Source organism: Sprattus sprattus (assembly GCF_963457725.1).
Source record: "Sprattus sprattus genome assembly, chromosome: 4".
NCBI classification, from domain to species: domain Eukaryota; kingdom Metazoa; phylum Chordata; class Actinopteri; order Clupeiformes; family Clupeidae; genus Sprattus; species Sprattus sprattus.
In genome coordinates this window covers 40550503-40565694 of record NC_137923.1, presented here as the reverse complement: position 1 = coordinate 40565694, position 15192 = coordinate 40550503, and the positions used below count along the sequence as shown (strand labels likewise).

The 15192-nt window shown below is 41.3% G+C and overlaps 2 protein-coding genes across 2 annotated transcripts in view; one reads left to right on the top strand and one right to left on the bottom strand.

Annotated features, from left to right (window-relative positions):
- adcy2b (adenylate cyclase 2b (brain)) overlaps positions 1-4410 on the top strand; it is a 56698-nt gene extending 52288 nt beyond the window's left edge. Inside the window, exons 20-25 of the mRNA XM_080836550.1 lie at positions 1764-1922; positions 2087-2233; positions 2699-2806; positions 3308-3419; positions 3628-3752; positions 3996-4410. Of these exons, the coding sequence (XP_080692676.1) occupies positions 1764-1922; positions 2087-2233; positions 2699-2806; positions 3308-3419; positions 3628-3752; positions 3996-4148 (804 nt within the window). The 3' untranslated portion in view covers positions 4149-4410. The remainder of the gene's footprint in view (positions 1-1763; positions 1923-2086; positions 2234-2698; positions 2807-3307; positions 3420-3627; positions 3753-3995) is intronic.
- A 359-nt stretch (positions 4411-4769) lies between these two features.
- cfap90 (cilia and flagella associated protein 90) lies at positions 4770-13170 on the bottom strand (the record flags this gene model as incomplete). Its single annotated transcript, XM_080836321.1, has 3 exons — positions 4770-4949; positions 12768-12881; positions 13051-13170. 3 exons carry the CDS (start codon positions 13168-13170, stop codon positions 4770-4772), a joined length of 414 nt encoding a protein of 137 aa, XP_080692447.1.
- Between the last annotated feature and the right edge of the window lie 2022 nt (positions 13171-15192).

Genomic DNA, 15192 nt, shown 5'->3' with positions numbered 1-15192 from the left:
CTCCTATTTCTTTCTCTCTGCTGTCCTCGCTCGCTCTCCCTCTCTGCTGTTTGTTCCATTGGGTGATGGCCTTGTTGGAGTCCTCAGACTCTATAGAAACCCAAGAGAACTGAGTCCTTGGATATCGAATTTACTGCAGGAACATCATTCATCATCCCCCCCATCTAAAAATAAAGAAACAATAGGCCTACTGTACCCCCAGAGGACCTGAGGAAAAGGGGTAGGGGGGCTTAAGACCAATCAGTCTCACTGTATTAACATCTGTGTATGGAAATGTGTGTGTGTGTGTGTTTGTGTACTAACGTTCTGGGTAAAACTCAAACTGGGTTTCTGGGCTGACCCATCTTACAAGACTATTTTAATCACGATCATCTAGCAAGACTATTTTAATCACAATGCCATCATAACTCACTTAAACAGCAGACCTGCGTAGCAACCTGAATATAGCCCCTCTTAGTCAGGTCACATGGTATTTCAATCTATCATATTGTAGTAACAGCTTCAGAATTAATCATTTGAACATACACCTGGAACAACTGGTAAAATACATTTAAAGATTTGGAGAGCAGAAAAATAGGAGCTTCCCAGTAAGGAACATTTAAATAATTCATAATAATATAATTCCAGGTAGGCTACAAAGGTGTCTGGAAATGGTTCCAATGTCTTTTGAGAATACCACACTGGGTTGAATGAATGGAACCTTGAAGGGGCGGCCGTGAAATTGAGTCAACGCGCCCTTTCAGTACAGTGTGTTTAACAGACCTCCTGATTAGAAATGTTACTTCCACCCCACATCCGCACACACACAGAGCAGACACAAAAAAACAGCCCTGCATGTCTCTTAAGCATGTTTGTCTCCATGGGGCAGCCTAATATTAGTATGCACTGCCTTCCAGCGTAATCCTTCCTTCTCTTCCGATTAGAAAAGCCCTGGACGCAATGTGCACCGCCTTGCGTCGCCTCTCCTTGGGCTATGTGCCGTGGCGAGTTGCGCATAAAGAGACATTCGGTGCTGCCGGGGTCTGCCAATCTGCTAGCTAGCCTATCCCTCAGTTGTCTCTTTGGGGCTGCCGAGTGAAGTTTTAGACTGAAGCGTTAGTGCTGGCGGATTCCTGGAAGCCATTCCACACAGAAAGCTTCTGCGTTTGCTATTCCTTAATGACATGGAGCTTTTAGTGCCTGCAATGTGCTAAACTCTCATAGGCTATACAAGGCAGAGACCTGACTACTTTATTCATGTTTTTTTTTTTTTAATGGGGCGATCAAATGAGAGAGAGAGAGCACCACTGCATGAATAATGAATATGTTTCATGACAAACATTTCAGTTTGAAATCCATTGTCAAGTTTTTTCTTGGCATCTAAATCTCCCCTTCCATAAATGAATATTATATCAGGGAATATAGACTGTTTTCATGGAGATGAGGGGGACTTCCTTTGAAGAGCAACTGTCAAACCACTTGTGTGTGCATGTGTGTGTTTGTGTGTGCATGTGTGTGTGTTTGGCAGAAAGTAATCAACAAGCTGCTTTTTTTATAAACACAAGATTCCACTATTCACACTTGCCGGTCTTTTCACCTCAGTGTCGACTCAGCACAAACATAAATGTTCACACCTAGTCAAGCTAGGGCAAAGTTGATTACCCCTTTAACAATGGCGAGGTGATGCCGAAGTGTTTTTAACTGTGATGTTTTTATGCCCTGTTCCGTGACACGGTGATCAGATGTCTGTCATCTCTTTGCCTCTGTGTCCCCTTTTGTAACAGAATGAATATTACTGTAGGTTAGACTTCGTCTGGAAAAACAAGTTCAAGAAGGAGTGCGAGGAGATCGAGACCATGGAGAACCTCAACCGTGTTCTCCTAGAGAACGTTCTGCCCGCCCACGTCGCTGAGCACTTCTTGGCGAGAAACTGGAAGAATGAGGTACCTGTTTTACTTTTGGTGTTTCTTTGTGTAAAAAGTAGAATAAAGACCTTGATGGATCTGCCGTCATAAATAATGACAGATTACCTTGTTTTGTAGGTTTTTTTTTATATATATAATTTTTGCTAAAGCTTTGTGTTCATTTTTGCTTTGAATTTTCACAGGACCTTTACCACCAGGCCTATGACCTGGTGTGTGTGATGTTTGCCTCCATCCCAGACTTCAAGGAGTTCTACACGGAGTCGGACGTCAACAAGGAAGGATTGGAGTGCCTTAGACTCCTCAATGAGATCATTGCAGACTTTGATGAGGTGCTCATGAGGTCCTTGGCCTATTTTTTTTTGTTACACATCTACTCGTCTATGCGCAACCTTTTTTTGAAATGATGATGGCCTCTGTGGTACTTTGGTAGTCTGAGTAAGTGAAAAATGATATGGTGTAATGAACAAGTAATAGCATCTCCTGATAAATGCATGAGAAATCATTGCCCTTCTTGTCAGGCATCATGGTTGTGAGGAGCCTTTGCAGCATTATTTAGAAGGCACATTTTACTGAACTGTGCTCTAAAAATGTATATTTTATGCTGTAAAAACATTCTTAGTCCCAGAAAAACTGCAGTTGTTTCTGTGTTCTGCCCAGTATTATTTGGCACCATCAGTTGCTTGTTCTGTCCTGTTAAGTCATAGGAGTTGTGACGTAATTTCTCAGATGACTTCAGTGTATTTAAATGGATCAGGTCGGAGCAGATACTGACTCTGCTCGCCCCATCTCCCCAGCTTCTGTCTAAGCCTAAGTTCAGTGGTGTGGAGAAGATCAAGACCATTGGTAGCACCTACATGGCTGCCACAGGACTTAATGTAACACTCGGACCAGAATGTTCGCAGGTAAATGGGTCACACTTTCTCGTTACTCTTAAAACTTATATAGACTTCTGGAAAGATCTATCATAAACATATCAAAGATGCTTTCCTGTTTTGGCCTTTCATCCATCCATCAAAAATATAACATTGTGACAGGCATCAATAGTTGTCTAGACAGCTCTCACAATGTATTACTCTACATAACTGGAATGTCACACAGTCTGTTATGGTATTGGTATCCTTGGTATTATCACTGTTTTGTCGCTGAACATTAAGTGCCACTCCTACACTACATAGAATTATCTTACTACAGGATATGGCATGTGCCATGAAACGTTCCCTTTTGTGACAGTGGGCTTATTTGCTCTGCTACGCGATTGTGAGAGTCATTAGTGTCTAGCAGTGCAGTAATATTCAGACTGAAGCATGTTTCTGGTGATAAGGTGTTTTCTCTGATCGATCAGAGAAGACGACCCATTACAGTATCCCACACATTGAAGTCTTTTGGTCTCTCCACTGTGCCAGGACGACAGACAGTACATGCACATTGGCACGATGGTGGAGTTCGCCTTTGCATTGGTGGGAAAACTTGACGTCATCAATAAACATTCCTTCAACGACTTTAAATTAAGAGTAGGTAAGTCGTGGAAATGGAGCAAAGAACTGTTGCTGTTGGTTCAAGGAATGAATGCAGAAGGACATAGTTATTCTCTTCTAAATGCCAAAAAACTACACTTTACATCCTCATCCTCTGTTGTCTGAAACGCTTCTATTCCTTTTTACAGACTCTTTATTTGTAATTTTTTCTCAATTACAACCTCTGTCTTTGTGTGCTGTGTTGCCAGGGATAAACCACGGCCCCGTGATAGCAGGGGTGATTGGAGCCCAAAAGCCCCAGTATGACATCTGGGGAAACAGTGTGAACGTGGCCAGCAGAATGGAGAGCACAGGAGTGCTGGGGAAAATACAGGTTCATCTCTATTTCTTCTTGTTCTTCTTCTTCAAGTGTGTGTGTGTGTGTGTGTTGATTTATGCATGCGTGCGTGTGTATGTGTGTTGGGGGAGTGGGGGGTGAGTTGCGTCTGGGGAAAATTATCTGTTTAAAAGAGTAAACCCTGCCTGTTGAATTATTTAATTTTTAAGTTTAAGTTTTTTACTTTGGTGTACGGCGAGGGGATTTCATAATTTCTTGTTTCCCCCCCCCCCGGTGAAGGTTACTGAAGAGACGAATCGAATCTTACAGACCTTAGGCTACGTTTGCTCTTGTCGAGGCATCATCAATGTCAAAGGGAAGGGGGAGCTGAAGACTTACTTTGTTCACACTGAGATGACCAGGTCTCTGTCACAAGGGACTGTCATGCCTTGAACTTGTACACAAACCATACAGACACGTACACTTAAACAGTGTACACACACACACAAACACACACACACAAACACATACACACTATGCCGCACAGACAGTCTCCATTGCATTACATACAAATACACACATACCATATAGCATAGATACACTGTGCTGAAAAGTGCTTAAACATACGTATGAATACCCATACACACACAAATATATAAATATATATACCTGTGAATAAGTTTGCATGGTCTCCCTTCAGAGGAGTGGATAGATATAATGAGTGTTTGCGCTCTTGTCTCTTTGTGTTTTAGCCAGGCCACTGTGTGTGCAGCCAAGAGAAGTTTGAAAATAAGGAGTTTTTTGTAAGAACATATGATTAAAAACAAATACCAGTGTTGCCATGTTGGACACGACCATTTTCTTACTCATTAAAGACTTTGTATATACCCACGTCTGTCGTTTATGTCTGAATGTGAAAACAGCTTTGTGAATGTAAACATAGAAAATATAGTCAAACTAAATAAAACATACTAATTTACTCAGCCCATGAATCAATGCCCATGAACCAAACTCTCTTACTGTATGTATGTATTTTGTGACATAACGTTACATATCAAGTAAAAAGAATGCGCCTCAAACAGGGACAACTGATCCATATCCTTCTTCCATTGATTTTGTGATTCCGTTTTTCCTGAAGAATTCAGCTCGGATGTAGGCGACTCGGGCAAACTGGCGCCCCGGTTGGTAATTAGGAGGTGGTAAGCGTCGCCCATGCTCGGAGGAAGATAAAACTGGGAGAGACCGTGATGACTCCTGAAACACAATCACATATTGCACATTAAACAATAACAAATGCCTCAGCAAAGTGAACGACATGGAAACCAGTTGACAACAAGCTGTCTAAAAAGTTGTATGGTAAATGTGATATTGGTGGCTAAGCTATCACTGTTTTTGTGGGTGTGCACTTTTTTTCCTTGTTTGTAAGTAGGCTATTTGGCAAAGGCAGAGCTGGCATACCTCTCTCAATACCAGCAGGTAGATATACTTGGATGATTCACACTCACAGAGTTTGGCTAAAGAGGGCAGCTGATTTTTTATTATTCTTGTATTTTGTCTTTAATTGCATCCACTAATCCAGGCCATGCATTGTGTGCACAAACCGGCAGACACCACCACTACTTTTTAAACTTTTGTAATAATAGTTTGATTCAAACTTGACCTTTGCATATTTGTCTCCCTAATATTTACGTCCTTATGCCTGACCACACTCAGATCAACAAAGAGTTAAGTCAGAAAATACAATTGATTGTTAAACCCTTAAACTTTAAAATGTGGCCCTGTGTCTAAATATGGTGTCATCTTCAGTTGCTCAAGACTCTAAGGAATAGACAAGGCAAAGACAAGCCAAACCAGCTGTAACATTGGCAAATAATAAACCGTTTACAAAAACAAACAAAGTACAGTCCTTGGTCAAGCTGTTAGTTGCAGTCTATGGGCCCTATCTTGCCGATCAGAAACGCAAGTAGGACGGCGCCAAACGCATGTAGCTGTGTGGGCCACTCTGCAATTTTCCGTCTCGTAAACGGTCGTTGCCATTTGAAACGGTCGATGCCATTTCCGATCATGTCCGATCTGCTTCGGAATTAAAACATGGCGCCATATTGGATTGAGCGCTTCCTATTAAAACAATGGTACCAAAATGTTTGTAATTACGTATTTTCTGCTTCATGAAATGTGACATGAACTGTTTTTCTGTTATATTGTAAAATTTTGACATTGATTTCTCACTAGAAATGCAATAATAACACGTTCATGTTGCATCGTTTGACTTAACTAAGGACATTTTTACGTTTAAATGAAATGCATCGTATCGTCTCGTCACGTGATCAAATAGAGACTTGACATTGGGTACAAAAATGATTACCCAGCAATCCTCATTGCATATACTAATGAAAATAAGACATTATTCATTTAATTGAATAGTTTTTTTTAATAGTTTCCATAGTTTATGTAGGATAAGCATATCATTGTGTTATAGATTGCTACTGACTATTTCTCTTCTACAAAATAATACTCACCATGACCTAGATAGGGTGGCCATTCCAAGGGTATAAATACCATAAGGTACTACATCTACCTGTAACTAGTCATTGGTCACGGGTGTGTTTCCAGAAAGTTATCTACCCTTAGGTACTCGCATATAGAACATTTTGTGAAGCACCCGACAAGGCAAAATCCCGGACGATTTGGGAATCTCTGCCGGACGCATTTTTAGGTCTTAAAAGAGGACATGTCCGAAAAAGAGCACGTCTGGTCACCCTACCATATAACAGAAAACAGTAGCCTATTTCATGAAGCAGAAAACAAGAAGTTATGAAGGTTTTGACAAGACCCCAGTCAAGTCAATGGAGAAATTGCCTCTAAAAATATCCTTTGTGAAGTCAAACGGTGTAAAATATATATATATTATTGCATTTCTAGTGAGAAATCAATGTCAAAATGTAACAGTATAACAGAAAAACAGCATTTCATGAAGCAGAAAATACGTAATTACAAACATTTTGGTACCATTGATTTAATAGGAAGAAGTGCTCAATCCAATATGGCGCCATGTTTTAATTCCGAAGCATGCCGACAACTTCACGAAGCATTCGGAATTGAAGACCGGAGATCGGACGCGATCGGAAATGGCATCGACCGTTTCAAATGGCAACGACCGTTTACGAGACGGAAAGTTGCAGCGCGCGCATTCCATAGCGGCTTGTTATTATAATGGCGGAATTACCTGGAGGAAGACCGTGAGGCCACCAGAACGTGTATTAGCCTACCAGAAACAATCACGGCAATATTTTCCCATGCTTGTTTGGAGAAATGATTCTACTTTTCATTTCTTGTTTTTATTTTTTCAGTTACTAGCATTCGTTTTTTGGTGGCAACATATTTGAAATCAAAGTCACAAAAACATACTTTCCGATGTTTTGGGTTCACCCTCTCTGAATCACTAGGTTATGCATGGTAATAATATTGCACCCATCGGCACATGCAGTTCAACCTCACGTCTTCTAAAGTCCTCTAATCTATCCTCATTTATGTCATTGACACTTCCATGATTCATGGCAATGTTGTGTAAAACACTGGGGGGGCACGTATGTGAATACGTATGCTTACATTAGACCGTGCGTGCGTGCGTGCGTGCGTGCGTGCGTGCGGCCAGCCACTGATCAGGCTCTCCCAGTGGTATAGTCCAGGGTATACGCAGGTATACCCACTTATTTTTCAGTCAGCATTGAGTATACCCACTTCTCAAAACAGGGTGTTTATCCTGTGCTGTATGGGCTGCTTAAAAATAAATAAGAGTATACCCACTTCTCCAAGGACCACTACTTCACAGGGCTCTCCTCTCTTCCGATCTCTCCCTCTCCCTCCCTTTTCTCCTTATCTCGCCGCAGACTGTGATATGGACAGTGTGCGTGTGTCCCCAGCTCATCTGCCAGGAGATGGCAGACATCAGAACCGCCATTACAATTAACCTGAATAATTTGGGTCAATGTGTATGCTAGATGTATGCCTATTTTTAAAATATCTTGGATATGGATATCACAATGATTTCCTCATGTGGTAAATACTTTATTTTCCTTGTAATTATATATGGCTTGCCAAAAAATTGGTGTAAATCTCTCGTGAAGACGACAGAAGTAAAGTGTAGCCTATAGGTCCTATACTGTGCGGGCAAGCACATGCACCCTTAAAATAGCGTTCTGAATACGCGTTACAGACCTTAGACATTGCGCCTCTGACATTAGACCAGCTTTTTTGTGGTCAATGGCGCACGGCGCACGGCGTTGTTTTGAAACTGCAAAATACCACTTGCGCCAGAGAAACGCCTTCTCTGTTCCGCCACCGCCCATGTCGACGCAAGTTAATTTCGAAGCGCGCCTCTGCAGGGAAAATCGCGCTGTGCGCCGGGTGCAAGATAGGAATGATACATGCGTCGATGACAATGTCAATTGCGCTGGGTGCAAGATAGGGCCCTATGTCTTTGCTTGTTTGCTCTTGTGTTTCCCATGAATGTCATCAGCCAGATGGTTTTAGCCAACAGGCATTTGAATGTGTGCTGCTGGCGTGATTTCATTCCAAGAGAAGAAGCGACAGCCTTGCATGCATCAGGCATGACTGGCGGGTCCTACTTTGATGATTTGTTTGGAGAGACAAGCACATATCTGGAAACATTATTTATTTCCTGAAAGGATCTGTTTGAGCTTAAACAGAATGACCATTGAGTTCTTGGTAGAAAAAAAATCCATAGCTGATACCGAAAGGGCACCGTCATATTAAAATTATTATTGTCTGTGTGAGTGTGTGTGTGCTGCACCCCTCTTCATACTCATGACGGGTTAAGGCACTATACAAAGTACAGGGTCAACACCAGGGACAACAACAGACAGCCCTCAAGAAGATGCGCCTCGAAAAGATTTCACATTCATATCTCAGTGTCTGAACTATGCACCGCAGATAGAATCAAGCGCTTCCTGACATGCTAGTGAATGGAATGAAGCGCTACCTGACATGCTAGTGAATGGAATGAAATGCTGTCTGATATGATGGCTTGAGAAATTTGGCAGTTTAAAAAAAATGCCTCTATTTGGACAGGATAGTGAAGTGATGACAGGAAGCAAGGCGGAGAAGAAGTGGGAAGAGGACTGGGAAATTACGCAGGCAATGTGGCCGCGTGCCCCCCAAATTTGGCAGTTTTGACACCTACTACTGCTGTCAGGTATCGAGAGCTTAACACCATCAACCCTGAACCCTGTAGCGTGTTGGGGTAGCAAAACGTCCGTCATGCTGCGGAGCAAGAGACTGTCAGGCGCTCCTGGCATGCTGTGCAAGCGAGAGACTGATTGTTCTTTTAATTTGTTAACGTTCTGTTCTAGAATAATGAAGCTCATGTATCCCCTTGGTGTCTGATGTTAGCGTGTGACTGCTATCATTTTGTCTGTGTGTTGTACTATTGAATGGCGGTGTTAGTCTTTTTTGCTAGTTGAACATGATCTGTCCACTGTCAGTGTCTTCGTCACTGCCAAGTCTTCCATATCAAAGGCAACACTGCGGAAAGACAGAAGAATCCAAAGAAACTATAGTATTGTGTGGTGTTGAGGAGTTGTTGGGGCCACAGAGTTGTTCAGCAATCGGAAGGTTTGTAGTTCAATCTCGACTTTTCCTAACAATGTGTCGAAGTGTCCTTCAGTACGACACTGAACCCCAAACTGCATTCAATGTGCAGGTTGGCTCCTTGCATGGTAGCTCCCACCGTCGGTGTGTTAATGGGTAAATGTGATGCATTAACCTCTCAAGCACTTTGAGTGCTCTAATGAGTGAAAAAGCACAATATAAATGCAGTTCATTTACCATTTATTGTGCCGTGCAAGGGGATTGTGCACTTCCGTGTGTGTAGTTTGCCACATACAGTACCTTGCGTAAGTATTCACCCCCTTGGATGTTTTACCCTTTTATGGCTTTTATAAATCAGTCATGGTCAATATAAGTTGGCTTTTTGGACAAAAAAATTCACAAAATAGCTCTCTTTAATGTCAAAGTGAAAATATATTTCTACACAGTCATGTAAATTAAATACAAATATGTAATGAAAATAAGTGATTGCATAAGTATTCACCCCCTTTATCACCCCCTTTATATAGACTGACCTAATTCAACAGAGGTCCAGCCAATTGGTGCTAGAAGTCTCACAATTAGTGATATGGGGATCAGTGTGCAGTAAATGTGTCTCAAGTGATTGTAGTATAACGACACCTGTGTCTGGAAGGTCTATTCACTGGTCAGTATTCAGTAATCAGTATTCCTGGCTACTGTTACAACATGAAGACCACAGATCACCCTAAGAAACTCAGAGAAAAGGTTATTGAAAAGTACAGGTCAGGGGAAGGATACAAAAAAATGTCCAAGGCACTTAACATCCCCTGAAATTCTGTTCAATCCATCATCAAGAAATGGAAGGAATATGGCACATGTGTAAATCTGCCTAGATCAGGCCGTCCTTACAAACTGAGTGACCATGCAAGAAGGAAACTAGTAAGAGAGGCCACCAAGACACCTATGACTACTCACTCTGAAGAAGTTTCAAGCTTCAGCAGCTGGTATGGGAGAGACTCTGCATACCACCACTGTTGCCTTGGTTCTTCACCAATCAAAGCTTCATTGAAGAGAGCCACTGTTGAAAAAATGCTCCACTTTGGTCTCATCAAACCACAGAACCTTCTTCCACTTGACCATGGAGACTTCCACATGCCTTTTGGCGAACTGTAGTCGATCCTTTTTTTCAACAGTGGCTCTCTTCCATAAAGCTTAGATTGGTGAAGAACCAAGGCAACAGTGGTGGTATGCAGAGTTTCTCCAATCTCAACTGCTGAAGCTTGAAACTTCTTCAGAGTAGTCATAGGTCTATTGGTGGCCTATCTTACTAGTCTCCTTCTTGAACGGCCCCTCAGTTTGTGAGGACGGCCTGATCTAGGCAGATTTACACGTGCCACAATCCATCCATTTCTTGATGATGGATTTAACAGAATTCCAGGGGATGTTTAGTGCCTTGGACATTTTTTTGTATCCTTCCCCTGACTTATACTTTTCAACAACCTTTTCTCTGAGTTGCTTAGAGTGATCTTGGGTCTTAATGGTTTAACATTAGCCAGTAATACTGATTACTGAATACTGACCAGTGAATGGACCTTCCAGACACAGGTGTCGTTATACTACAATCACTTGAGACACATTCACTGCACACTGACCCCCATTACACAAATTGTGAGACTTCTAGCACCAATTGGCTGGACCTCTGTTGAATTAGGTCAGTCTATACAAAGGGGGTGATAAAGGGGGTGAATACTTATGCAAGCACTTATTTTCATTACATATTTGTATTTAATTTACATAACTGTGTAGAAATATATTTTCACTTTGACATTAAAGAGAGCTATTTTGTGAATTTTTTTGTCCAAAAAGCCAACTTATATTGACCATGACTGATTTATAAAAGCCATAAAAGGGTAAAACATCCAAGGGGGTGAATACTTACGCAAGGTACTGTAATGCTCTGCATGTCTGCCCGTTAGAATGGTTATTGTTTGATTATTTGGATTAATGTTCCGTTTTAGAATGTATTTGTGTTTCCCTGTTTGTGTTGATATCAGCATGTATTTCTGTTATCCTTTTGAGTCTGTGTGATATGTGTACTTGACTGTGCAATTCCCGATCTTTTGGTGTATTGTGCCATCTATTAATCATGTAAAGATTAGACACCCCTAGTGATTCTACCCTTTTGTATCAGTCTAATTGGATGTTGGTATTGTTAAGTAGACAGCAAGGCACCAACATAGAGCCTGCTTCCTGTGCTATAGTATGTCATGCTCATCTGAGAGGTAAGCTCTCTTTCCTATCAATGTTCTGTCAGACATTTCTTCTTGTGGCACTATGTTTGCCTACTTTGCTGAGATCACAACTCACCACTGACAGTCAAGTTTCTAACAGTACCTCATTAACTGTGATGACTATAGATATAATTTGTATTCCAATGTTTTTTCCAATCCTGACTGAAAATATTGAGCCTTATTAAAACGCCAATACTCCTTGGCCTGTTGAACTTACCATGCCCCCATGTTTTCCAAGGTGATTATAAACAGATCTGAAATAAAAGGACCTATATAATGTAGGTCTACTCCATGCCTTGCCAATGCAAACCTCAATTGTTACTGTTCCAATAAACACAATGATGTCCTTAGGCAAATCTCAAATAGCAACACTGAAGTGGGCTGAATAAAGCAGGAATTGAAACATATGCTCGCTTTGCGTCGCTCATTAGGATGCTCTTTTCAGAGACCGAAAACAGCATTTCTGTTTCAATTTATCACATCTGATTAAGTTCTTATAGCCTATTTCATTTCACACAATACTGTGAGAATTGCTAGAAAAAAATTGTTGCAATCTGATTAAGTGAACAGATATAAATCTGTGGTAAAATTGCAACTTTAAAGGCACCCAGTGCAACTTTCGAGGCTTAAAAATAAACATTCAATTTCTAGTCTTTTTTACACGTAGTCAGTTTCAATAACTCCATACGATTACATATCGACATTCAAGGAGCAAAGATAAGATCTCGTTGTGTGGTGAGAACTGATAGAAAATCGATAACAACAACAATCGCCGCCGTTTTCTTTATTTTTTGTTACCTACAATAAATAAAGCAGGATTCCAGTCAATGGAAAAATGGCCTCTCCCCACCGGCGATTGTTGTTGTTTACGATTTTCTATCAGTTCTCACCACACAACGACGTCTCATCTTTGCTCCTTGAATGTCGATATGTAATGGTATGGAGTTATTGAAACTTACTACGTGTAAAAAAGACTAGAAATTGAATGTTTATTTTTCATTGAATGTTTACATAAAGTTGCACTGGGTGCCTTTAACTTACATTCAAGTTGTTCTTCTGAAGTTATTGGAGTTGCTACGAGCCAAGTTGTTTGCCGTGCGATTAAGCTCATTGTTTAAGATAGCGATCCCTGCTCTAAACTCATAGTCTGGTCATCCTAATTATCAGCCATTGCAACTGGTATTTTGCTTACCTCAACGTAGAAGTCGAGACCTCTGCCTTTTGCATGTTGTCTGTCATCACGGTGTAATTTGTTGTCGTAACCTTCAGTTCGTCGATATAAATCATACTGGTGTACGTCTTGAGCCTAAAGAGGACACTGGCATATGAACAATAACATCTGCCACGATTAAGCTATTTCAGTTGATATAACTGTATCTTTGGTCATTTAGGCTTAACAACTGAATTATCGATAGGTAACGTGACTTGCACAATGCTAGTGAAGCTAGCAATAACATCAAACAAACTTTGAATACCCTGGGATTAGTAAAGTTGAAATAGGTCATCTCTTTCGGTTCAGGCCTTCTTGGTGGGATAAAGCTAAAAACGGACAAAGTAGAGAGTGGTTTCTTTTCTGCTTGAGACAGCACATCCATGTTTCAAGTATTAGATAACTTCTACTGTTAGGAAACTTCGCTTTGCTTCTCGCTGGTAAAGGACCAACTGTGTAACAGTTTACAGTTGCTTAGTTACGCATTGGACAGCAGGCCAAGCATCTGCATGGTGGGCAGGAGAGAACCTGTCCGGCTGTGCCTACTCAGCTAGTCTTGCAACTGGAGCAGGTGCGATCATTTGCAGGTCAGGTAATGTTTAGATCCCTCTGACCCAGCTCTCACCTAAGGACAGCAACCGCACACTCCTTAGCAACGTTCACCTGACTAGTGTCTTGTTTTAGAAAAATGCTATTACAAGAAATATAAATTGACTAATAGCCTGATTTTTGGGAGTCTGTGACCCAGGTCCCATTGAGACCTGTGGTAAAAAGAAGCAGGTGATTTGCAGAACACGCATATGGGAACGCAATATTCATCTTGTGGGGCCATGCGAGACTACAGCAACAAGTGTCCCAGTTATCATACCAATATGCAATATTAATTTAGCTCCCATTGCCTAATGTGACTATTTGGGGGCTTATAATGATGTCTGTGTGTAGTCTAGATGTGTGCAGTCACACACAGTGACATATTCTTGCACAATGTTTTAACGAAAGTAAATCACAATTACCTTGATTTGAATATGTATTTCGCATTTAGTCTTTCAACTCATACTACAGAGAGGGGATGTGGGGGGGGGGGGGGAGGGGTTGAGCGAGGACATTGTCTGGTATGGCCATTTGGTTTAAATGTATAAATAGCCCATGTCCTTGGTAAGGGAAGCATTTTGGTAAATGGGGCCTTATCCAGCCTGCGGCTTCAGCCAAATGGAACCACAGGATGCTGCCCGAAGCCCTGCCTGAGGTAATCAACGTGCCTGCAATGAATCTGCATGCAAATTGAGGGCCATTTAACTCTGCCATGCACCGTGGGATGCCTGGTAGGCACGAAACGCCAAGGCCACTGGGAACAGCAGAGAAGGCTAAAAGCTCTTTTGGAGTTATGATGTAATGACTTACATTTTGAATTTGTATGGTGCATTTTCAGTGTAGTTTGTTCTCTCTTATGAGTTGAATGATTAACAAAAAAGGCGCAATTAGAGGCTTCCATATGCTTTTAATTGGATCTGTCACAGGGCTAAAATATGCTTGGAGATTCTCTATTTCCTACCGTATAAGCATGAAGTCTGTTGTTCCTACAATATCTGATCTCCCTTGCTCTGTTGGAGTACACTACCAGAGGTACAAACCTCATCCATATGATGTTCTACGCTACTAAGACCATACCATGTGTGTTTCCTGCAGACTTTGTATGTTTTTGTTTTTAGCTTTTCTGGACTATCAAACAGTTGTTGACTAAAGCTGTGTTCGTCTTTGGATCAAAGCTTTTGCAAAGGGTGAATATAAATGCATCTAGCTGTCGAGTCATGAAATGTACAATTTCCTAGCAACTGCATATCAATGTGCTTTTTGAAAGGGTTTTCAGAGCAAAAGCCATTTCCTGACCAACCAACAATGCACTACTTTTGCACTCAGGAGGAAAGAGCATGTCATGATAACATTAAACTAAAACGGAGCGCTTAAGTCATCAGCCGTGCTTTTGACATTGACAGAAGACACCTAAGGGTAGGATACATACTCATACAAACAACCGCTCAACAGCATTGTGATGAATGTCTGGTTCGGAGGTGTTTAACTTCCCTGGATCACTGTCAGGATCATGCAGAATGGGGCTCATGTTTAGACCTTTCCACTTGAAGAGTAGATATTCTTGATTTCAATGAACAGGGAGAAAACATGCAATAGTATGTACTAAAAAAAGTTAAAGGAAGTATTACATTTTGGAGTGACAGAACTTCCTGGCATGCTTTCACCCATTGGCCTTTGTGATCGAAGTCCATTATACTAAATGTCTCCTGTAATAGCTAGACTCTATCATGGAATCACTTTGCCATCTGGTAAAATGTATTCCAGTCATGCATTATTATTGAAGGGCTGTCATGTTGATTCAGTAGTGTTGTCAATA